The 24783-nt window shown below is 32.8% G+C and overlaps 2 protein-coding genes and 3 pseudogenes across 8 annotated transcripts; 1 reads left to right on the top strand and 4 right to left on the bottom strand.

Moving 5' to 3' along the window:
• Window positions 1–6226: 6226 nt before the first annotated feature.
• On the bottom strand, window positions 6227–8953 carry LOC104700945 (protein APEM9-like). 4 transcript variants are annotated; one of them, XR_015561862.1, is made up of 6 exons: window positions 8732–8953; window positions 8189–8468; window positions 7815–8000; window positions 7420–7696; window positions 7083–7279; window positions 6227–6578 (listed from the first exon to the last, which is right to left on the bottom strand). XR_015561862.1 is itself a non-coding variant. In XM_087458179.1 (3 exons), the coding sequence occupies exons 1-3, from the start codon at window positions 8773–8775 to the stop codon at window positions 7997–7999; spliced, it is 228 nt and encodes a 75-aa protein (XP_087314305.1). In that variant the 5' UTR covers window positions 8776–8921; the 3' UTR covers window positions 7900–7996. The 4 variants fall into 4 exon arrangements, 1 of the variants encoding a protein (XP_087314305.1); XR_753675.3 differs by lacking the exons at window positions 6227–6578; window positions 7815–8000; window positions 8189–8468; window positions 8732–8953 and adding an exon at window positions 6646–6982 and having other exon boundaries at window positions 7420–7691; XM_087458179.1 differs by lacking the exons at window positions 6227–6578; window positions 7083–7279; window positions 7420–7696 and having other exon boundaries at window positions 7900–8000; window positions 8289–8468; window positions 8732–8921.
• Window positions 8954–9559: 606 nt separating this feature from the next.
• LOC104704533 (protein APEM9-like) lies at window positions 9560–11973 on the bottom strand (annotated as a pseudogene). Its single transcript, XR_015561975.1, has 6 exons — window positions 11962–11973; window positions 11699–11895; window positions 11318–11497; window positions 10323–10699; window positions 9920–10236; window positions 9560–9817 (listed from the first exon to the last, which is right to left on the bottom strand). The product of XR_015561975.1 is annotated as a protein APEM9-like (transcript).
• Window positions 11974–12584: 611 nt separating this feature from the next.
• LOC109125430 (cytochrome P450 77A4 pseudogene) lies at window positions 12585–13349 on the bottom strand (annotated as a pseudogene).
• Window positions 13350–13374: 25 nt separating this feature from the next.
• LOC104704534 (phosphatidylinositol-3-phosphatase myotubularin-1-like) lies at window positions 13375–17815 on the top strand (annotated as a pseudogene). The gene is made up of 15 exons (XR_015561976.1): window positions 13375–13476; window positions 13704–13775; window positions 13890–13959; window positions 14196–14245; window positions 14319–14608; window positions 14815–14888; window positions 14974–15037; window positions 15156–15218; window positions 15522–15611; window positions 15698–15810; window positions 15926–16095; window positions 16270–16361; window positions 16700–16918; window positions 17035–17094; window positions 17246–17815. The product of XR_015561976.1 is annotated as a phosphatidylinositol-3-phosphatase myotubularin-1-like (transcript).
• A 1072-nt stretch (window positions 17816–18887) lies between these two features.
• LOC104700947 (protein APEM9) lies at window positions 18888–21717 on the bottom strand. Of its 2 annotated transcripts, XM_010416556.3 has the most exons (6): window positions 20978–21717; window positions 20545–20721; window positions 20315–20392; window positions 19740–20013; window positions 19337–19653; window positions 18888–19236 (listed from the first exon to the last, which is right to left on the bottom strand). In XM_010416556.3, the coding sequence occupies exons 1-6, from the start codon at window positions 21472–21474 to the stop codon at window positions 19116–19118; spliced, it is 1464 nt and encodes a 487-aa protein (XP_010414858.1). In that variant the 5' UTR covers window positions 21475–21717; the 3' UTR covers window positions 18888–19115. The 2 variants fall into 2 exon arrangements, with proteins under 2 accessions (XP_010414858.1, XP_087314306.1); XM_087458180.1 differs by lacking the exon at window positions 20315–20392 and having other exon boundaries at window positions 20978–21599.
• Window positions 21718–24783: the final 3066 nt, after the last annotated feature.

The raw sequence follows: 24783 nt of genomic DNA on the forward strand, positions 1-24783 counted from the left end.
TGGCTTCTGACGTGGCAATGACATTTTTGTAATAACGTTTTTTCCGATAACATAAAACAGGGGCACGCTGGGTATTTTGAAAATACCCGAAACAGGGGCACGCTATAAAAAGATTTTTGTAGATTCTGGTAATATTACCTAAAATGAGTAACATTTGAGTAATTTACCCTTAAATGATTAACTAAATATTTTTTTGTACACTTTTCAATAGAACTTTTTCTATTAACCACGCAGTTATGATCCTCGATTTTATCCATAACATAATCAACTGCAACACTGCATGCAAATATATTACGACGTCGATTTGCTTATTGGTTCCTTTTCATTCTAGACATGAGTCAACTTGTTGAGATTTCCTTTCATTATGATTCTCAGGTACCTGAATCTCTTTCTTACTCATGTGTACATCTTTTCTAGAGATTTTTCATAACTCTTTGCTTCCTCGGTGCCATATCAATTTATGCTCCTTTTATTTTCCGAGGATGTTTATATTTGGAACCATAAGTCTATCACACTTCATGCGATCTTTAGACTTACTAGCAGTTGATCTTATCCTTCTAGGACATTAATATTAATTGGAGAACAACTGGTGTATGTGACTTTGTCACTCAAGGTCAGAAAATGCCTTCTAGCATATTTGCTAAACTTTGCAAATAAATTATCTTTTTCAATTTCTAGCACATTTCAAAGTACGAGGATCAAGATAATTTCTCTCAATATAATTCTTTACCAGCTGTTTATTTTCTCCCCCTCATGTTGGAAAGACTGACTCACTGAAACAACAGTCTCTGCATCTCGAGATTCAATCATCAAGAGAGATTTATATCCAACATATTTTCAACATTCTTTCAAATACCATCTTATATCGCTGTGGTGGAGCAACTCAATATGTATATAACATTTAGATGGAATATATCTGGTTTCTGACCCAAACCAATTGTAATAGGGAGTACTCATGATTATTTGTTGGCCCGATGCGAACTTCTTGACATTTAGAGTTATTTATGTCAATTACTTAGCATGGTTTCACCACCATATTGTCAATTAACCAAATACTCTCGCAAACTCAAGATTGCATATTGATAACAAACATATATAGTGGATGATCAGTCCACAATATCTCTTTGTATACGTACCAGAAAATTGACACTATCCAAATTCATGGGGTTGGTGAAAGCCATATAATCGGCTTGCTTTGTAAAGCAGCACACATAAGAAATCACTAGGAAAACTCTTTAGGTTCTCTAATGAATCTTTTCAGAAATTTCTGATTATTCTTTCGCATCACTACTGAACCGGAATGACTTAACCGGTCATGCTAAACAGTGAGATTTTCACAAAGCATTTTATCTTCTAGATAATGCATGTAATCTCTAAAATACTTTTATTTTCTTAGGTAATAATACTTATGATTTCAAAGTATTTTCTTTGCTTATTGTCTCAATATGATTACTTTTCAAATCCTCAAGATTTGTTCTATCACTATGAGTGATTAAACTCATTTGAGTGTGAACATAATCTTATATTTGTTTCATCACCTCTGTATGTGAGATTCATTAATTCTCTCCCTCGAGATGATGACACTTCTATCAATCTCGATTTGAATTCCACTTTGTAATCAATAACATTCTCAAATTGGGTAATGTATTATATGTTACACCCTTTTGACTTTGAGACTTGGGAGACTATAACACATTAATATCAAATTGTGTTCCCATAGACAATTGTATATATACTCTTCAACAGCTTTCAATACTTTTTCTACTACTTCTTAATATTGTAGTAGAATAGTGAAAACCACTTATAGCATAAAGTCATATTCACTTCAAAGAATAGACCAACCCAATAGGATGTGATTCACATCAACATCTCATAATTTTACTCATTCATAAATAACAAGATTATAAAATTTTAAAAATATATTTTCACTATATTGTGTCTACACGACAACAATATTTTGTGACAAGTAAATTATGTATTTTCTAATATCTTTCCATCAAAGATATCATTTTCAATTATATAATCTTGGTAATAATTGGGATCAAGTTGATTTGTATTCTTTTAAAGAATTTTAACTATTTACTTTCTTTAGATTATTCTAAAGAACTATTGAATTTTTATGGTCATATTCTTGGTTTTAAACCACTTCATAGAAGTTATGCTAAGAAAACATGATCAATAATTATTATTTAGTAATTTGTTACTAAATTTTCAATTTATTCACCAAAGAAAGTTGAAGATATGATTTAAAATATTTCATCATGATATTATATCTAATTTAATTAGATTTAAATTGGTGATTAAACAAATAAAGTAAATCACATACATTTTAAATAATCATATAAATGAATGCTAAATAAATAATAAGCATCATATATATATATATATTTCTTTTGTAAAACAATTAAGAAAATAATTTCATGATAAAAACTTTGAAATTTCTATAAAATCATGTCACTGAAATCGTAAACAATAAAATCATGATTTTTAGATGTCACGTATTTTCTATTATTACAACTACTAATTAATAACTTGTTGACTGTTATACATTAGTTAGTTAATACATATTTTTTAGTTTGATATGCGCAACACACATACACCTTCCTCGTGTATAATATGCATATACGCATAATAAAGTGGAACGATAGTAAATATCAGATAATCAATTAGCTTATGGATTTATTTACCAAACCCAATAACACCAAAAAAACTAAACTTTTTCGTGAATGATACTAACCTTAATAAAATATGCGTCAATGTATTATATATTAAACTAAAGTATGTTATTATTGAATACATGATAAAGTATGTTTTGGTGTCAGATTAAATTTTAGTTTTTATCTATCAAACTTATATAATATAACAGACTAGATAACAACCCGCACATAGTGCAGTATAAAATAATTATTTAATTTTTTACTGTAATTTTTATTTACAAAATCTATTCTATTTATGGGTAATTGAAATATTTAAAATTTGATTGTGTGGTAATATATCTATAAAAAAATTGTATAAGAATTAAAATTTAACCCGTGAGAGTTATTATAATATCAGTTTTATATTATTATATCATATGAACAAAGGGTTCTTAAAATTCATTTTAAAGATTTTATAAAAATATAATTAAAAGATATAATTAAGTTAAAAAGATAATATATAATTTTAATTTTGGGTGTTAATTGTATTTTTGGAAAAATAGAATGGTAAATAGATGTAAATATTTTTAAAAGCTGATGATAAATAAAGGAAAGAGTGTCGGTAGTTTTGAAGCTGAGATCTCGATGGGAAGCTGAGATCTGAGACGTTCTTCCAACGACAATGTTGGTTAGCTCGATGTCGGTAGTTTTGAAGTTTGGAGAACGGCGGAACCATCGAGGTATCGGTTAGAGATTTCCAAAAGTAATCTCAGTAAATTAACTAACACCTAATATTTCACACCGATGGAAGAAAACAAAGCAATAGTCAGGTTTCAATATATTATATGACAAGCAAAAAGAAATTCTAATGGTAAAAATACGAGCCAATGATATATCGAACACCGTATAATATTTTATACAGCCATGAGTATAATTATATCATCAAACAATATGCGATAGAGCATATAATTAAACCGCCGATGAAACTAAAAATTGATACTCTCATCAAACGATTTAAAAATAACAAAATTGAACAAGTCCGACAAACTATAACATGAGCTGAATGGTAATAAAATCATGAGTTACTTATCTTTTAGAAGTAGACATATGCTTCAAAGGATCGGATATCATAAACGGATATGGAGACTTAGGAGGCGAGCCGCATCACAATACATACACGACATCAGCTATGCAATGTCTCATACATATATAACTAAGTGAGTCTAACCATAGATTATTAGACTAATAAATTTTCCATAAAAATAAAATAAGAAAAACAGCAACTAATTTATTAGGTTATTATCTTAAAGTCTTTAATTATGTCTGGACTTTGATTTATATGAAATGATAATGTTTCATATAGGAAAAAAAAAATTAAACTAGATATCATTTATTACATATATATCCTATTCAAATAAACTAAACTTTTATTAAATTAAAATATCATTGGTTAAATGAAGGAAAAATAATGATATTGTAGAATTTATAAAATTATATAATATTTGAAATATGAGGCAATGAGAGTTATAGTGAGATATGTGACTTTTAATAGATAATACATAAATCAATGTATCAAAAGCAAATATTTGAGAGTTACAAAACTGCAATTAAGTGCATACTAATATAATTTGAACATGTTCTATTATAGTAAATTAAATTCATTGAGAACACTACTATGATATTATTATGAGAGTTACAAATAAACTTTTATACTTTTCCAACTCCTAAAATTAAAATCCATTTAATTTAAAAGTGAGTGTTGGTGAATCCATAATTTGATTCAAAAGTACAATATATTACACATTGATCGTTAAAAGGAATAGGAACATCTAATTCTCAAATAAATTTGATTTTTTTTGTTAAAACCAACATATGTGAAGTTAAATTTAACTATGGAAATTTTAAAAATAATTATGTTCTATTATATTAAATTAAATTCATTGAGAACACTACTATAATATTATTATGGGAGTTACAAGTAAACTTTTATACTTTTCCAACTCCTAAAATTAAAATCCATTTAATTTAAAAGTGAGTGTTGGTGAATCCATAATTTGATTCAAAAGTACAATATGTTACACATTGATCGTTAAAAGGAATATGAACATCTTATTCTCAAATAAATTTGATTTTTTTGTTAAAACCAACATATGTGAAGTTAATTTAACTATGGAAATTTTAAAAATAAATATGAATTGATTAGAAAGGCAAGAAATATTTTATTTATATATAAATAAAACAAAATTTGAAAACAATGTTAAATATATATAATACTTTCTAAATTAAAATATATAATCAAACTCTTACAACACATATGAGATATAACAACATTTGGTATTGTTGGGAGAGGAGGAGAGAATGATTACTTATAGATGATAATCCAAATTAGATAATGGAGATGAATCTTCAAAAATAAAAATAATGTAAAAAATATATATAATACTTTCTAAATTAAAATATAGAATCAAACTCTTACAACACATATGATATATAACAACATTTGATATTGGTGGGAGAGGAGAGAGTGATTATTTATAAAATGATAATCCATATTAGATAATGGTGATGAATCTTTAAAAATAAGAACAATGTAAAATATATATCATGCAGTCTCTAAAATCATTAAAATTTTACAATGATATTTCATTTGTTTTTTTGTAACCCATACAACAAAAATAAGAAATCAAAAAAAAAAAAAAAAAAAAAAAAAAGAAGATTTGAGGTATTGTGGAAGAGAATGAGAGAATATGAAAATGAGAAAGTAAAAGAATGCTAATGTGAGAGAATGAGAGAATGCTTATTTATATGATAAGAATTGATGAAAGTTATATTTAGAATTATGGGAGTTACAATTATAATTTATTGTGTTTGAATAAAATTGAGTGGTGGAATATGATTAATACATAATTTATTTTATTTCAGTTATAATTTTATTTTAATGTGTGAGTTATTGTATTGTGTTAATTGAGTCTTAAATATTGTTTAAAGTACAAATAAAAAAATAGAAAACAGTAAATGAAAATCAACCAATAAGGAGAGAGTGAAACCTTACTTTTATATATATGATTCATAACAAATATTCAAATTTTGACCGTTACTCCGTCAAAATTTTCTGATAAAGTTAGGTAAGATTTTAGATTTTAGTATAATCAGAAATAAGTTGTTATCTACGGAAGAATGATTAATTTCGATTAATTTCTGAGATTTTTAGTCTATATATGGTTAGTTAAATATTCTTTGAGATTTTTATTTTATTCATTGGAATATCCTTTTTAAGAAGATCATCATCTTAAATCTATATAACCTATTAAATAGTTAATCCATATAACCTATCAAATAATTAATCTTAGTTATAACTTATATTAATATTATATGGTCTACCAATTCGAAGTCGTGTACTTCCGTTTTATTAAAAAGGGACTTTTAAAACTATAGCATATCTGCATTCGTGCGAAAACTAACATACTAAACCTGAAAAAGGTATGGGGCAATATAGATGAAACTTAATATGCGTGCAAACTAAAACTACATTCAATGATTTCAGTCTGGTTTAAGAGGATGAGCTGAGGAAAAGTAAGTTTTTGGACCAATGAATGAAAATGTATTTGGGATAGCTTTGGTATATTACCTTTAACATTACATATGATAGTGTTGGTCTAACATAGAAATACATTTTCCAGACACAAGATCTAATTATACAACACACTTTGAGTAACTACAATATAGGCTGTGCTAAAGCCTGAGCCGAAACCTAAAAAGGATGCAGCTTTATTTCAATGCAAAATCAGGTTTTTGATCACTCTTACTGTGCATCAATTGTCTCATGCTGTGCTGTTTGGTATGGATTGAATTGCTGCAAGAGGATTCACTTGGTATGAAGACGCAAGCTTCCATAAATCTACAAATGCTTTTCTTGTGGACTCCATTTGTCTGCGAATGATCCTAAAACAAGTAAACAAGCACACACAGCTTATTTTGTGGTTCACAATGTATTTTTTCATTCACATACCGATGTTCAGAAACATGCTTAGAAGAATTCTTATCGTATTAAAGCAGCTCGTTTTCTCTTCAAATCATAACATATGATTAATCCAACAAGGCTTATGGTAACCTTTCCCTTGGACATGCTAAATTGGGTATTACCAAGCTTGAGGCTTAGAGGATGGGATGACCAAAGTGGCGAAGGTTCATGTTGTTCAGAGAGATTCAGGCCATAATAAATATCATAATTCTTGGAATTCTTGGGCTTATTCACTACGGCATAAGAAGAAGAATCCTTGGAATCTTCCTCTAAAGAACTAGAATATGGAACGTTTGTTGTTTTGGGAGACAGTAAAGAATGTAATCTTCTCAAAAGCCCATGAAACAGAGATTGAAGTGTAGCATCTTAGTAGGAGGAACACATTTACAAGTTTATACACAACTCATGAAAAGTTTCTATAGTACCTGTCGTCTTTTCTCAGGCAATGCAGCTTTCTCAACCCATGAAATGGCTAGGCCCACGTCATCAGAAACTTTTGCAAGAACTCCAAAGATATACAGCTCTACAACTTCTAATTACTCATCAATATCCAAAGATGTTTTCCCATGGAGCCCTTTTGCACTTACTCCAGCATCATTTAGGATATACATAAAGATTCTCACTATACATAATTAAATCAAAGCCAATTTTTGGATAAATTTTCCTTTCTCATTATACGCATCACCAAGTACGGAACCCAAAATTCGCAAAAAATAGCAAACAACAAAAAACTAAGAATTTAAAGGAAATTATCAGAAATACCTCCCAGAAGTTTCAATTTCTCCGCAAAGATCAGTTGCATCCATTGTTGGAAGAAGCTTACCCAAAAGCAACAAAGCGAGGAAGAGGATTTGATTATGATGAGCCCAAATGAAGAAGACGAAGAAGAATGAGCGAGAGAGAGATGATATAATTATGGTAATTGCTATTGGGATTTTCTATCAATTAAGTAAAGCAAGCCCACCACCCAAACAAATATGATCCACACTACCACTTGTTCCCGTTATTAAATTAACTAGTTAAAAAAATCTCAACTGTCCTGCATGAAAAAAGGGATATGTTGGAAACTATAAAGCCTCTTAAAGCATCCAATTCAAAACAGAATCAAGAGGAACTTGTCTCAAATTAGATAATCTGAATAGATTCAGGAAACATACCTTCCGATTCCATGTAAGGATTGGACTAAAACCATACCAGCAGATTCCAACAGATCATGCAATTGGTGATCACGAAGAGCTTCCTCCTCAAATAAAACATCAATGTGTCTCATGTTGCCAAATATTGTTTTCAGTATGGATGAAGATGATGACTTTGCCTCTTCATACATAGAGTACACGAGTTAACTATACACCCATCAAACAAAGAGCAATCGAAATTAGTACTGAGCAAATCATCATAAGCATCTTCATTTTAACTTGCTTCTCATCAAGAATGACATGGATCAATCTTTCTGAAAAGTACGGAAACCAAAATTCTCACAAAATAGCAAACAACAAAAATTGAGAAATTGAGTGGAAATGATCAGAAGTACCTCTTAGAAGTTTCAATTTCTCCCCAAAGATCAGTTGCATCCATTGGATGAAGAAGCTTACCCAAACTAGATAATCTGAAACTACAGTCAGGAACTATACCTGCTGATTCCATGCAAGGATTGGACTAAAACCATACCAGCAGGTTCCAACAGATCATGCAATTGGTGATCACCAAGAGCTTCCTCCTCCTCAGATAAAACATCAATGTTGCCAAATATTGTTTCTAGAATGGATGAAGATGATGATTTTGCCTCTTCAAACATAGAGCACACTAGGTAACTATACCCACCAAACAATAACAATGAAAGAACAATCAAAATTAGTCCTAAGCAAATCATAAACATCTTCATTTGAACTTGCTTCTCATCAATTACGAGATAAATTGTCTTTCTGATAAATTCTATACATAATTGAATCAAATCTAGAACAGATAATTTATGTGAACACTTATTCTGGGTAAATTTTTCTTTCTCCTTATACTCATCGCCAAAAAAAAATCGCAAACAGAAAAAACTAAGATTTTAAAAATATTTTAGAAGTACCTCTCAGAACGTTCAATTTCTCCCCAAAAATCAATTGCCTCCATTGTTAGAAGTAATGGAATAAGCTTACCGAAAGCAACAAAGAGAGGAGGATGATTGATTGATTGATTATTATGCTCGATTGAAGAAGAAGACGAAGAAGGAGCGAGGGAGAGACAGAGAGGTGACTATAATTGTTGTATTTGCTATTAGGCTAAGATAATGAGCTTTTACATCTAAAAATTAAGTAAAGCAAGCCCACTACCCAAACAAAAATGATCAATCAGCACTTATACCACACTTGTCACGTCTGTTCCGGTAATTAAATTAATTAAAAAATCTAAGCTAATATTTTCGGCTCTTAAAAACGTCGACTTGACAGAAGTCACACAACACAATTCACGTGCATGATGTGGGATCTTAAATGTTGACACTCAACTCAATGGAAGTCCCATATCACCAATTCATCACAGGCATGTGTTCTTTTTCAGGTTTTCTCCTATTTACATCTTCTTTGTTGGCTATCTTTAAATCTCTATTATTATTTATGTAGGTATAAAAAAAGTCTATCAATCCTGATGTTGTTTTTTTTCATGTGAAATCCTTTATAACATATCCCCTGTTCCAAATCTTTATGTAATTCATTAGGTTATGTACTGTTAGAAATATGTTTAATGTTTGCTTGCATGGTTTAAAAAGAAATCTTTTATCGTATGGTTCATTTCATTATCGATTTTTTATAAGTCACAAGCTTAGTATTTTTTTCATTTTGTTTAAAGCAATATTTTAGAAACAACCGGTCAAATTTTTATTTTTAAACATGTAGCATATATGCATATGGGCTAAAACTAACGTACTAATTATACAACACACTTTGATTAAATAAAATATGGGCTGTGTAAAGCCTGAGCCGAACCTAAAAAGGATGCAGCTTTATTTCAATGAAAAATCAGGTTTTTGATCCATCTTACTGTGCATCAATTGTCTCATGTTGTGCTGTTTAGTATGGATTGAATTGCTGCAAGAGGATTCACTTGGTATGAAAACAAAAGCTTCCAGAAATCTACAAATGCTTTTCTTGTAGACTCCATTTGTCTGCGAATGATCCTAAAACAAGTAAACAAGTACACACATCTTATTTTATGGTTCACAATGTATTTTTTTCATTCACATACCGATGTTCAGAAACATGCTTAGAGGAATTCTTACCGTATTAAAGCAGCTTGTTTTCTCTTCAAAGCATAACATATGATTAATCCAACAAGGCGTATGGCAACCTTCCCTTGGACATGCTAAATTGGGTATTACCAAGCTTGAGGCTTAGATCGATGTGATGACCAAAGTGGCGAAGGTTCATGTTGATAAGAGAGTTTCAGGCCAGAATCAATATCATAATTCTTGGAATCCTTGGGCTTATTCACTACGGCATAAGAAGAAGAATCCTTGGAATCTTCCTCTAAAGAAGTAGCCTCTGGAACGTTTGTTGTTTTGAGGGACAGTAAAGAATGTAATCTTCTCAAAATCCCCTGAAACAGAAATTGGAGTGTAGCATCTTAATAGGAGGAACACATTTACAAGTTTATACACAGCTCATGAAAAGATTCTTTAGTACATGTCGTCTTTCCTCAGGCAATGCAGCTTTCTCAACCCATGAAATGGCTAGGCCCACGTCATCATAAACTTTTGCAAGAACTCCAAAGGTATAGAGCTCTACAACTTCTAGGTACTCATCAATATCGAAAGATGTTTTCACATGGAGTCCTTTTGCAGTTACTCCAACATCATTTAGGATATAGTGGTTGTCTTTGTAAACCTATATGCTAAAAAACTCTTGCAGAATCTATCTTTACACCCGAGTAGGAACCATTTGATATTTGAAGGCATAATTTAAAGGTGGAAAAAAGAGAGAGATGATCAATAACCTTGATGTATACAACATTGTTCTGTGACTTTTTTACTATGCTAATGGATTCAGAAAACACTATAAAGCTCCTTAAAGCATCCAATTCCAAACAAAATCAAGAGGAACTAGTCCCAAATTAGATAATCTGAAATAAGTCAGAAAACATACCTTCCGATTCCATGCAAGGATTGGACTAAAACCATGCCAGGAGATTCCAACAGATCATGCAATTAGTGATCACCAAGAACTTCCTCCTCAGATAAAACATCAATTTTGGCAAATATTTTTTTCAGTATGGATGAAGATGATGAATTTGCCTCTTCTTACATAGAGCACATGAGGTAATTATACACCCATCAAACAAAGGGCAGTCGAAATTAGTACTAAGCAAATCATCATAAGCATCTTCATTTTAACTTGCTTCTCATCAAGTATGACATGAATCGGTCTTTCTGAAAAGTACTATACATAATTGAATCAAAGCCAATTTCTGGATAAATTTGCTTTTCTCATTATATGCATCACCAAGTACGGAAACCAAAATTCGCAAAATATAGCAAACAACAAAAAAACTAAGAAATTTAAAGGAAATTATCAGACGTACCTCTCAGAAGGTTCAATATCTCTCCAAAGATCAATTGCATCCATTGTTGGAAGAAGCTTACCCAAACTAGATAATCTGAAACTACAGCCAGGAAATATACATGTTGATTCCATGCAAGGATTGGGCTAAAACCATACCAGCATATTCCAACAAATCATGCAATTGGTGATCACCAAGAGCTTCCTCCTCCTCAGATAAAACATCAATGTTGCTAAATTTTGTTTCCATAATAGATGAAGATGATGATTTTGCCTCTTCAAACATAGAGCACACGAGGTAACTATACTCATCAAACAGAAACAATCAAAGAACAATTAAAATTAGTATTGAGTAAATCATAAGCATCTTCATTTGAACTTGCTTCTCATCAATTACGAGATAAATCGTCTTTCTGATAAATTCTATACATAATTGAATCAGATCTAAAACAGATTAAAAAAATTGCAAAAAAAAAAAAATTTTAGAAATATTTTAGAAGTACCTCTCAGAACGTTCAATTTCTCCCCAAAGATCAGTTGCCTCAATTGTTAGAAGTAATGGAAGAAGCTTACTGAAAGCAACAAAGCAAGGACGATGATTGATTGATTGATTGATTATTATGCTCGATTGAAGAAGAAGACGAAGAAGGAGCGAAGGAAAGACAGAGAGGTGTCTATAATTGTGGTATTTGCTATTGGGCTAAGATAATGGACTTTTACATCTAAAATTAAGTAAACCCAAAAAATGATCAATTATCACTTATACCATATTTGTCATGTCAGTTCACGTAATTAAATTAATTAAAAAATCTGAGCTAATAGTGTCGGCTCTTAAAAACGTTGATTTGACAGAAATTGCACAACACAATTCACGTGCATGATGTGGGATCTTAAATGTTAACTCTCAACTCAATGGAAATCCCATATCACCCAATTCATCACGTGCATTTGTTCTTTTTCAGGTTTTCTCTTACTTAATTTTTTTTTGTTGGTTATCTTTAAATATCGATTATTATTTACGTAGGTATAAAAAAAAGTATATCAATCGTGATGTTGTCATTTTTCATGTGAAATATTTTATATTATATCCTCTCTTCCAAATCTTTTAAGTAATTCATAAGGTTATGTATTGTGAGAAATATGTTTAAAGTTTGCTTTGTATCGCGAAAACATTAAGACTTATAGAGAGATCATCTAACATTTTTTAAGAGAGATATTAATTAGATAGCTTAGCTTTATTATTACTTCTTGGTTGATATTTTCGTTGAAGGTAACGAAATTACGAGTGTCACAATATCATCGAAGCTCAGCTTTATATAAAAAGAAAAAACAATTTGACGGAAAAAAAAAAAATTTATTCGTATGTTTGAGAATTTTACAAAAGCCCTCGACAAATTTCAAAACTATAGGTTCCCTTTGATATAAGCAACACACAACGTTTTCATAATCAAACCAAAAAAAAAAAAAAAAAATTAAGCCCTAGACTTAACCATGGCTGTCAACGGTTCCTTCATCACCACCGTGAATTCCAATTTCCCGGCGAAATTAATTTCACTTCCCGGCGGATAAGCGCTCCACTCAAACTCTTGAACCATCTTCGCTAGCATCAAGTGCACGTGTACGGTCGCCAGCGGTAAACCCGGACAGATCCGACGGCCAACACCAAACGGCATCATTTTAACTCCGGTTATGTCCGCATCCTCCTTACCCGAAATAAACCGATCCGGGTTAAACTTCTTCGGATCAGACCAAAGCTTCGGATCCTCATTAATAGCAGGGAGATAAAACTCGACGTTAATCCCAACGGGAACATCGTAACCGGCGTCTCGTCCCCGTCGTATCAGCACCTCCGTTAAGAAACTCCGAGCAGAGAGACACGAGCTCTTCGTTAGACGGCGTCGTTTTACGACCTTCGATTTTAAGGTCAAAGAGTGTATCAAGATAAGAGAAAGACGACGCCGTTTTATCAGTCCCCGGATTCTGAATCGCTCTCCGTCGTCTCTCGATGAACGTAACGATGAAATCAACTCGCTCTCCGTCGTCGAGGTATGTTTTTTTGTAGAGTTGGTCAAAGTGATCTCTTTTATTCGAATTTTCCTTTTTTAGGAACTTTGTTACCGTATCCGACTTATGGAATTTGCTTTGCTCTTCTTGTATTAGTTATGTCCATGATAATTGTATGGAGAAGTTGTCTTTTGAATCTTTTTATCTGATATTTGGACCTTGTGTACAGGGTTATGGAGTTGTGCTTATTAACACTGATGAGGCAGGAACCTTGTTGGTGACAAACTTCCGTATTCTTTTTTTTGGTATGATATTGTCTTTCATCTGTTTCTTTCTTTTTGTGCGCATCGTTCGTAAAGATTCTACTGAGTTGATGCATTTGATCTATTTTTCCCCTGGCCAATGTGATAGTTTTAAAATGTAGAATACAGGTCTTGAACTTTACTTATATTCAAATTTTAAGTACTGTTGATCAAATATATTCTTTGTTTCTCTTTTGTGAAGAGTGAAGGAACCAGAAAGGTCATTCCACTTGGATCAATTCCATTGGCAACTATTGAGAAGTTTAACAGATTGGTCAGTTGCTATACCCTGGGGACAGAGCTATGTGATTAATATTGATTTAGTTAGGCTCTGAAGCTTTTACATTGTTTATTCTATGTATTTCTGATTCATGGGTGGTGAACATAGGTGCTGAAAGTTCAATCAAACCCTCGTCAGTCTGACAGGAATCCACCACGACGTCTTTTACAGGTCACTGGTATGTTTCCGGACTTGATCATTTGCTATATCTGATTTAGAGTAGGTTTTGTTTTGTCTAGATTTTGTGTCATAGCTCAAAATCCGCTCCGGTTTTGAATTGCGTTCTTGACTCTTGAGTCTTAACGTCTGAATATTATCTTGGACAATAGACATCTTCCCATAGTGATGTTGGTTGAAGTGTTTTCTTTTTTTCTTACAACTTTATTTGATGCTATGATCACTTGCATGGTGCAGGCAAAGACATGAGGATACTTGTTTATGGCTTTCGTCCTCGAACCAAGCAGGTGAAACTTTCACTATTATGCTGCCTTACTCATTTCTCCCTGAAGTCTGTATAAACCTTTCATACTTTTGCAGAGACGTTCAGTGTTTGATGCATTACTGAAATGTAGCAAGCCAGAGAGAGTATGGGATCTTTATACTTTTGCTTGTGGGCCTTCCAAATTTGGCAACGCAAGCCCAAAGGAAAGATTGCTTAATGAATATTTCCGTCTTCTCGGAAAAAGTTCAATACGAGCATCAGCCGATATGATTGAAGATGGTTCGTTCACATTGTCCAATGAGCTGTGGCGGATAAGTGACTTAACCTCCAATTACAACTTGTGTCAGACGTACCCATTTGCCTTTATGGTTCCAAAATCCATAAGGTATGACACTGATATCTTTTCGGGATTTAAAAAAATTCTCTATCTATCCCTTCCAGACTTTGAGTACTACTGTCTTCATATTTGACGAGCTTTCCAGAAAAATCATCTTCACCTATCTGGCATGTCTCTTTTTCCGCATTGGAACAAGACCATGTTCCTATTGAGAAATATAAATTGAAAAAAATAACAAGTCTCTGTTTCTGTAGTGATGAAGAGCTGCTCCAGGCATGTTCTTTCCGGGCAAGATGTCGTTTACCTGTGATCACGTGGTGTCAGCCAGGTAGAAATGCATATATTTTGGCTGCTTCCGTTTTAATGATGGTCGTATTGTCTCTAAATGACATGCTTTTTGGCCTCAACTGCAGGAAGTGGAGCTGTGATAGCACGCTCATCACAACCTCTTGTGGGTCTTATGATGAATATGAGGAGGTATATCAGACTTTCAATTTCACTATGAGACATTTGGATAATTGTTTTGTTTTAGTTTTGGATTTCAAAGTTCACAAAGTGATAGATTCTGAAGTTTAATTTGTTTCAACTCCAACAGTAGTGTTGATGAAAAACTTGTTGCTGCATTCTGCTCTCTAGCTGATGCAAAGGGAGAACGAAGGTGAGCTTCTGATGTTCCCTTAGTTTGGTTAATTCTTATGTATCGTATTTTATGCTTCGTTATAAAGAGTTAAAGTTGTGGATTATGAATGCATCTCATAAAAGGAAATTCACACTCTTGTTGGTCTTGGTGGACACGAGATTATCTTCTCAATGCATCAAAATGTCTGTTTGGTTTCTGTTAATATACTTGCTGTTTGGTTTCTCATTCACAAGCTTGTGTTGAACTGAGCTCATATGGGATATATTCAGTTATTCACAAAGATGTACTTTTCTCATCATTTTTTATTTTTCTACTTCATAGGAAGCTATATATTGCCGATGGAAAAATGCATTAGCAAATGGAGCCATGGGAGGCGGCTCAGAATCATCGTCAAACTATTTTCAATCTGAAGTAAGTGAATGATCTTGGTGTTTTGATGCTTTTAGTCTTGATCTTCTGGAATTCCATGATTTTAGTGACGGTGTTTCTTTCTGCAGATTGTTTTCTTTGGCATAGACAATATACATGGAATGAGGGAGAGCTTTTCCCGCCTTAGAGATTATTAGACATGCACGGTACAACATCATCTGATGGGAGATCATCGTTCTTGGTGAGTATTGAATATCCAGGAACTTTTTTGACTGATTCAGTTGGGGAATACAAGATGCTGTAGTACACTTTTATGGTGCTAATCATTAAGATATATGTATGCGTGGAATCTACAGAGACATGGTGGTTGGACCTGGGGAGGAGGCAATCTTAGTAGTATGTCTGCTTCAGTATCTTTACTTGGAGACAGTGGTTGGTTGATACACTTCCGGAACGTTTTAGCTGGCGCAGCATGGATTGCTGCACGTGTTGCTATGGAGTCGGCATCAGTTCTTGTGCACTGCAGGTTAGATACCTGATTCGCCTCACCGGCTAACTGTTTCATTTGGATACCAATTTATATACCTGTAATAAGATGAAGATGCGTTTGTTTTAATCAAAAGCTTCTATTATTATCAGAATGAAAAAGAAAAAAAAAAAGGTTTGTTATGTCATGATTCCATCATATGTCATTGCGCAGTGATGGATGGGACAGAACAACTCAGCTGGTTTCTCTTGCATGCATATTACTTGATCCATACTACTTTCTACAGGACTTTTGCTGGGTTTCAGGTATTCCTTGTCCTGATTTGGTGTTTCTGGGTTCTTGTTTTTGTATGTGACTGAGTTTACGGAAGTCTTTAATTTAGGTTTGATATGGTTTCCCATAGACTATGTTTCACAACTGTAAAATTGGTAGGTAGACTGATTTGATGATTTACAATTTAGACTGGGAGTAGCATATTGAATTATATTCTTCATATCCATTCATGTTTTCGAATTTCCCCGAATGAAACGTACTTATTATCAGTCATATCTTCTTTCTCACTAACTGTACATCAACATATTATCTGAGCTTCTTGTTTGCTACCCCGTTTTCTTATGTACTTTTTGTCTTAAACTCACATCAGGCTCTTGTCGAAAAGGATTGGCTTGCCTTTGGTCACCCATTTTCGGATCGTGTAGGAATGCCTAACATATCAGGATCCGGTAATTTTGACTTTCCAAGGCAGTCTTCTTCGGCTGGAAGTTTCCCTTCATCTCCTGTGCGTCAGTCTTCAGGATCAGCAGCCTCACAATCTTCAAACTCTTCCCATGGGCATGACAATTATTTGCCTATATTTATTCAGGTGAGCGAGCAGCTATTCCTCTTGCAGTTATAGTAACTTTTTGGTTTGTTTTAGATCTATTTCAATGGGTGGATAGACCAACAGCTTATACTATGTTCACATATATGTGTTTCCAGTGGATTGATTGCGTTTCACAGCTTATGCGGATGTATCCTTGTGCTTTTGAGTTTTCTCCGGTATGTATGAAGCCAAACACATTTGTGAAAATTCATGTTCAGGAGGAGAACGAATATATCACGGATTAATTTGCTAATTAGATAGATGATTATTTTTGATGTGATGATCTTAGCTAGTTATGGACTTTGGTTGATTTAATGATAATTTCAGATTGTTTCTGGATGGACTATAGAAGTATGGGAAATGAGATTGGAAGAGCATATCGAGGGAATGTGTGAAGACAAGGAGCCCTGATGCAAGTGGCAAGCCATGCTCAGAAGTATTTCTTAAGGCAAAGTTCTGACAGTAAGAAGGGGAAACAAACGCTCGAGTATCCATGACATGACTCTGGGACATGGGGACAGTGTAACCGTTCCTGGATCCAACTTAAAGACTATGGGCCAGCAGCCACATTTCGGTAACCAAATTCCTCCTGATCAATATTACCAATACTACTCGCAGGACAACTTCGGGCTTTTTGATGATGATGCTCATGGTGGGTGTTTACCAAGTTATGATGAATTAAATTTTTACAAGTTTTGAAGAACTATATATCATAATTAAGCTTTTTAACGAGAGATTCTAGTTTAAGGTTTTATATTTGCGGTTTCTAGTCTAGACTTTAGTTGTGAAACAAACTTGAATGGTATTTTATGTAGTTTTTGGTTTCTAACAACAATACTCTGTTAAAAACAAATTTGATTTAGAAAATGAATTTTCGTACTTAAACTGGAAACAAAATAGTGTCTGTGGACCAAACAAGTTTAAGGAAATTTGACAGTGAATTTTTTCGGTGTTGTTGAGATCAACTTGGACGACTAGAAGTTTGCTGTAAAGATGAAAACAAAATGACACATACTCTTGACGACACTGTTAACCAAAGGGTTTTAGCCCCTTTGGGATTTGACTTAGTCCTGATATATATATATTTGTTTAGTTGGTTGCATTCTTGATGATAGACAATTCATATTCATGAACTCATGAAGAACATTATTTAAAAGAGAAAGTGTGTATACAGACCTAAGTTTTCTTATATAACAAAGCCCTACACAATATGACAATCAAATAGGATATATATGACTTTGTGAAAGTAATACTTATGAACATGACAACAAACCTAAAGTTTTTCTGTATATGCATATTAGTTTTGCATTGATAGGCCATAGCATTTTGGTATAGTTGAACATGTGGAAGTCATATATATAAAGAGGGTTGAAGATAGCTAGTTCAGTGGTTTGTCGATCGTCAATATTGTTGTAAATATACGAAGTTACTGGATAAAGTGTGAATTATATGTCAAAGAAAGATCTAGAAGCGACAATAGAGATCTTTCTGATCAGTTTATTGACGACGATGATGTAACACTGAAAAAAAGAAAGAAAACAAGGGGAAAACCGGAAAAGAGAAAGCAAAAAAAGTTTGGCTCTTGCACTTGAGCTAAACTTGGAACATAATGAAACAAAAATGGCCAACACTCAACACATCCAAAATCAATTCGTATTAAATTGCCCCATCCAGTAATGTGGACCAATGTTTTTCCGTGTAAGTCAGTTACCATGTATCTATCACAACACACGACGACTTTTTTCTCCTCATCGACCAAGAAACTTACGCCGGTCCACAAATGAAAATCGGGCGTGACACTTCTTTAAAACTAGGACACTGATACGGAAGACAGAGACGTCTGAATGTTTCAGTTGTATAAATACGCCAAGCTGTTTCTGTTCTACAGTTGAAGCAACCCAATAAGTATTTCCTTTCAAAGACACGCCAAACTCACTAATGTATCAAAATGTAAGTTTTTGGACCAATGTATGAAAATGTATTTGGGATAGCTTTGGTATATTACCTTTAACATTACATATGATAGTGTTGGTTTAACATAGAAAGACATTTTCTAGACACATGATCTAATTATACAACACACTTTGAGTAACTAAATATAGGCTGTGCTAAAGCCTAAGGCGAAACATAAAAAGGATGCAGCTTTAATTCTACGCAAAATCGGGTTTTTGATCCATCTTATTGTGCATCAATTGTCTCATGTTGTGCTGTTTGGTATGGATTGAATTGCTGCAAGAGGATTCACTTGGTATGAAAACGCAAGCTTCCAGAAATCTACAAATGTTTTTCTTGTGGACTCCATTTGTCTGCGAATGATCCTAAAACAAGTAAACAATCACACACAGCTTATTTTGTGGTTCACAATGTATTTTTTCATCACATACCGATTTTCAGAAACAAGCTTAGAGGAATTCTTACCGTATCAAAGTAGCTTGTTTTCTCTTCAAAGCATAACATATGATTAATCCAACAAGGCTTATAGCAATCTTTCCCTTGGACATGCTAAATTGGGTATTACCAAGCTTGAAGCTTAGAGGATGGGATGACCAAAGTGGCGAAGGTTCATGTTGTTTAGAGAGTTTCAGGCCAGAATCAATCTCATAATTCTTGGAATCCTTAGGCTTATTCACTACGGCATAAGAAGAAGAATCCTTGGAATCTTCCTCTAAAGAAGTAGCCACCGGAACGTTTGTTGTTTTGAGGGACAATAAAGATTGTAATCTTCTCAAAAGCCCCTAAAACAGAGATTTGAGTGTAGCATCTTAGTAGGAGGAACACATTTACAAGCTTATACACAACTCATGAAAGGATTCAATAGTACCTGTCGTCTATCCTCAGGCAATGCAGCTTTCTCTATCCATGAAATGGCTAAACCCACATCATCAGAAACTTTTGCAAGAACTCCAAAGATATACAGCTCTACAACTTCTAAGAACTCATCAATATCTATAGATATTTTCCCATGGAGCCCTTTTGCACTTACTCCAGCATCATTCAGGGTATAGTGGTTGTCTTTGTAAACCCATATGCTAAAAAAATCTTGCAGAATCTCACTTACTCCGGAGTAGGAACCATTTGATATTTGAAGGCATATTCTAAAGAGGAAAAAAAGAGAGAGAAGATCAACAAACTTGATATATACAACATTGTTTTGTGACTTTTTTACTATGTTAATGGATTCAGAGAACAGTATTGTACTCCCCCTAATAAGTAAAAGTGAGCAAATAATACGACCACTAAAGTATTTTGTTAAAATTATATTTTCTCAATCTCCTCTTCTTTTATAAATGTCATTTACTCCTAGTTCTAAAACCTGCTGCCGAAAGAAAACAAATATACTCTTTTTCAAGCGTAGTAAACTTTAATACTGTGAAAGATTCAGAACAAGAAAGATACCCAGTGAGAAGAACTTGAACAGGAATAGCTGCAATTTCGTCAAACACATTTCTCAACTCGTTTACAATCTCAATTGTCCTACATGAAAAAATGAATAATGTTGGAAAATACCTATCACATACCCCAAAACTATAAAGCTCCTTACAACATCCAATTCCAAACAGAAGTAAGAGGAAAAAAAAGAGCTAGTCTCAAAATAGATAATCTGAAAATACAGTCAGGAAATATACCTGCTGATTCCATGCAAAGATTGGACTAAAACCATACCAGCAGATTCCAACAGATCATGCAATTGGTGATCACCAAAAGCTTCCTCCTCAGATAAAACATCAATGTTGCTAAATATTGTTTTCAGAATGGATGAAGATGATGATTTTGCCTCTTCAAACATAGAGCACACTAGGTAACTATACCCATCAAACATAAACAATCAAAGGACAATCAAAATTAGTACTTAGTAAATCATAATCATATTCATTTGAACTTACTTCTCATCAATTACGAGATAAATCGTCGTTCTGATAAATTCTATACATAATTGAATCAAATCTAGAAAAGATAATTCATGTGAAGAATAATTCTGGGTAAAATTGTCTTTCTCCTTATACTCCAAAAAAATAGCAAACAGAAAAAACTAAAATTTTAGAAATGTATCAGAATTACCTCTCAGAATGTTCAATTTCTCTCCAAAGATCAGTTACCTCCATTGTTAGAAGTAATGAAAGAAGCTTACGGAAAGCAACCTTGTTGTTGATATTATTATTAGGTGTGTCGCGGTGCACGAGATTCCCCTGAGCCTGCGCCATCAATATCGTCTTGTAAATCTCCACGAGCATTTTCTCATCATACTCCTTCGCTGGACCCGACCCGAGTCCGGATCCACCGTATCCAGAAGATCCGACAACCCGTGAGTTAGCCAAAGGCATCATCATCTTGACATAAGAATCACGTAGCCACACAAAAAACTTCTTGGGCGATGCCTTTTTCAGGATCCTCAGTTTCGGCACGATCTTGATCCTCCAAAACCGTTTCTTTCTTGTCGGATCCATTTTGACCCGTTTCCCTGTCCTTCGACCCGGTTTCTTCTCTGATGAAGACGACCCATCAAGCTTCTCGTATCCTCTCCACCTCCGCAAGTACCTCTTCGGCGTTATCTCCATCTCTCTCTCTCTCTCTCGTTATCTATAGATGTGTATATGAGACTATGAGTAATAATAAAAGGGGAGAAGGGGAGACGAGACGAATGACGAAATTAAGGAGAGGAAGATAGAGATATTGGCAGCGGCGGACCTACTAAGTAAGAAAGGGTCACTTGATCAGGCTAACTAAGGTTTTTACATGTAATTCAGTAAAATTTCAATAGCTCGGTTGGTATATTCTTAAAAATTGATCACCCTTTACCCGAGTTCGAACCACCAATATGACACATATAAATATAATTTTTGTAATTGCAATCAACCGTGTAGGCAGCTGCATACACGTGATTTTACACGCATCTATATGTTATTTATACGTAATAATATTCGGTATGATATTGATTGACATTTTTATTAATTCCCTTTTTAAGTTTAATTAATTTAACATGACAATTATAATTAGTTAGCAATAAATCCAACAATGAATGATCATGTCCCCCTCGCGACATCCTATTAATTCAATTTTTTTTTTTTTTGAGTTATAAATAATAATCTCTCAACTTTAGTTTTTTACAAATAGGATGAAAGAAAACGATTTTTTTTCTTTTGGGTCATTAAGAAAACGAGACTACGAGAGTAGAAAAGAAAAGTTTTATCTATTTCTCAAGAAAAGGAGAATATGTAATATAAAAAGAATGACTGATGAAATATTTCGTACAATGATGTATCGTTCGAATTTAATAGTATTCAAAAGGAATGGTTCGGACTTCGGATAGTGAAGAAGGGATCATTGATTTTCTTTTCTTTTTTTTTGAACTTGCGTTGACTTCCTTGTTTGATCTTGTCATGAGGCAATAGTCAATAAAAATATCTCAGCATTTGGTAGTTATTGTCTAACGAGTATCAGATTCTTTATCTTATACTCTGTCTGTATCGGAATAGATAGATTTTTGAGGATTTTCACAAAAATTAAGAAAAATAATAAATATTGTATTATTATTAATTACTGTTGCTTTATATTCCTTTTAATACTCATTTATTTATATTTTTCTTACACATGTCATTCAACTGCATATCTATTTTTAATTGTTTATTATAAAAATAAAAACGTTAATTAGTTATTTGATTTCAACCACGAAAATGCATTAAATACACTAAAAAATCATCCTTTGTGATACAAAAAAAAATTCTAGAACATCATCCTTTATAATATAGAGGGAGTAAATCCTAAGTCACACGACCATTAAAATTCTGCCACATGTAAAACTTAATAATTTTTTTTTAAAATAACAAGTAAATGTAAAAGAAGTTATTAACCTCCACGTTTTTCTGTCCCATAATCTTTTTCTAAGTCCACGATCTGTATCTTTTTGTACTCCTATATATATTAGTTTTTCAACACAAAATCATCAGAAAACCTTTCACTAGATAAAAAAAATGAATTTTCATCTTTATCTCTTTCAACGTTTAACCGTGAGTACTTCGACATTTTGGCTCTATAGTTTCAGTTGTATCTGAGTTTTGGTTTTTAAAACTAATGTATGTATCTTTATAAGGGCGAAAGGAATATCCTGTGATGATAGAATCCAAATTCTATAACAAAAATAACAGAGGTATTTTGGCTACATGCATGTATATATCAGTTATTACTTATTTCAATGTTCTCGGTTAATTAGTTCAAAGTCTCTGTTATTCACTTTTTTTTTTTTCTAGTTGTTTGGCATAAACCATGAAATTATGCGTTCTCAGACAGTCACAATCAAATTCACCAAGGAAATTATTTTCTAAAGTAAGGCTTATGGCAAAAACAAAAGAAATTATTCTTAAGAATGGTTGGAAAAGTCTGAAATCACTTTTTGTTTTGCTCTTCGTGTTCTTCAATGTGTGCAGTTGTGCATATATATATATATTTTTTGATAACTATGCTTCCACATCAATATGCAATTTCGATTAGAGCTTTGATGGTTTAGGCATAATGCATATCTTAACATCTATCATCTATGTCATGTAAATTTAAATACACTATTACGTAATAAAGAATATTATATATTAGCACTTGGCAGACTAATGAGTAAAGTAATTTGGGTCATTTAATTAGTTTTCTATTGTTTCGTAGTAATTTTTAATTCTTGATTTGTCTTCAAATGTCTATGTATTACAGGCTGACTTTTTAATTTGATTGTTTGTTTGATTTATAAAATTGTATGCAGATGGAGATTATGGGTGAATTAATGAATTACTTGATGTAAGAAGCCAAATAAGCCACAAAGACCATGTCAAAATTTAGGAAAAAAATATAAGAAGAGAAACACAACGAGGTAAACCTGGAAGCTTTAAAGATTAAAATACTATTTGTACCCAAAGAACTAATTTTTAAATTAGATCAATGTAATCTTTTCTATTTAATCTAATTTAACTTTTCATATATTTGTTAATCAATTTCTTTGTGAGTCTTTTTTTTTTGTACAAATTTTCTTTGTGAGTCTTATGTTATTTATATATGTTGTCAGCAAAAATGTGTCTTTGCATAGCACGAGATGATATACTAGTAATCTATATATTAAGTAATAAGCGCAATGGCCTTTAGTGTGAATCGATCACTTTTGCAATAATGGCGCTGTGTGAGTGTGACGATACTCCCATGGGCCATGTGACAAATCTTCTGCTTAATCCTGACCGTTGGATCACTCTTCTTCATCGCAAGTCTGTTTGTTATAGTGTAATAATGTATAGTTTTATGTCTTGAAAATTACTGTATTTTACGTTAAAATGTCTAAATCAAATAAATTGTAGCATGTTTTAGGTGCGGCTACATCGGTTTCACTCATATACTATATTAGTATTAATAAGAAACAATTAATAGAATGTTATCCAAAAGTTGGTTTATTACTCATATCTATAAATTTTTTAAAAATTATTAGAATGTTTAATGTCATGGATATAATTACAATTTACTCCTTGAGTTTTGTTTTTCCAATTTGAGTAAAAAATTTTAAAAAAAAAAATACATATCAGCAAATTAAAATACACATCAGATATGATTTAACACGTCTTTGTTTTCTCTTGTTTATATCAAAGAGAGGAAAAGTGAATAGTTTTAACTGTTCACAAACCGCGAAATTTTTTTTATCGAAATCTTGTCGCTCGTCGCCGGCGATATACTGTCATTGTCCACTCTCTTGCCGTCAATCTCCCGCCGTCATCTCTCGCCGTAATCTCTCGCCGTCTTTACTCGTTCTCTCTATCTTCGTCGTCGCACTTTCTTTCTTCGTCGTCGCTCTCTCTCTCTTCGTCTTCTTCGTCTTCGTCTATCCGGTATGTGTCGACTGTTTA

This window comes from Camelina sativa, chromosome 7 (genome assembly GCF_030686135.1).
Source record: "Camelina sativa cultivar CO46 ecotype springtype chromosome 7, ASM3068613v1".
Classification (NCBI taxonomy): Eukaryota; Viridiplantae; Streptophyta; class Magnoliopsida; order Brassicales; family Brassicaceae; genus Camelina; species Camelina sativa.

Coding starts and splice junctions, on each gene's coding strand:
- LOC104700945 (XM_087458179.1), bottom strand. CDS start 8,775: ATGGAGGCAATTGATTTTTGGGGAGAAATTGAACGTTCTGAGAG. Junction 8,469..8,731: donor GAAATTGAACGTTCTGAGAG/GTACTTCTAAAA, acceptor TGGTGGGTATAG/TTACCTAGTGTGCTCTATGT.
- LOC104700947 (XM_010416556.3), bottom strand. CDS start 21,474: ATGGAGATAACGCCGAAGAGGTACTTGCGGAGGTGGAGAGGATACGAG. Junction 19,654..19,739: donor TGCCTGAGGATAGACGACAG/GTACTATTGAAT, acceptor TCTCTGTTTTAG/GGGCTTTTGAGAAGATTACA. Junction 19,237..19,336: donor AAACAAGCTACTTTGATACG/GTAAGAATTCCT, acceptor TACTTGTTTTAG/GATCATTCGCAGACAAATGG.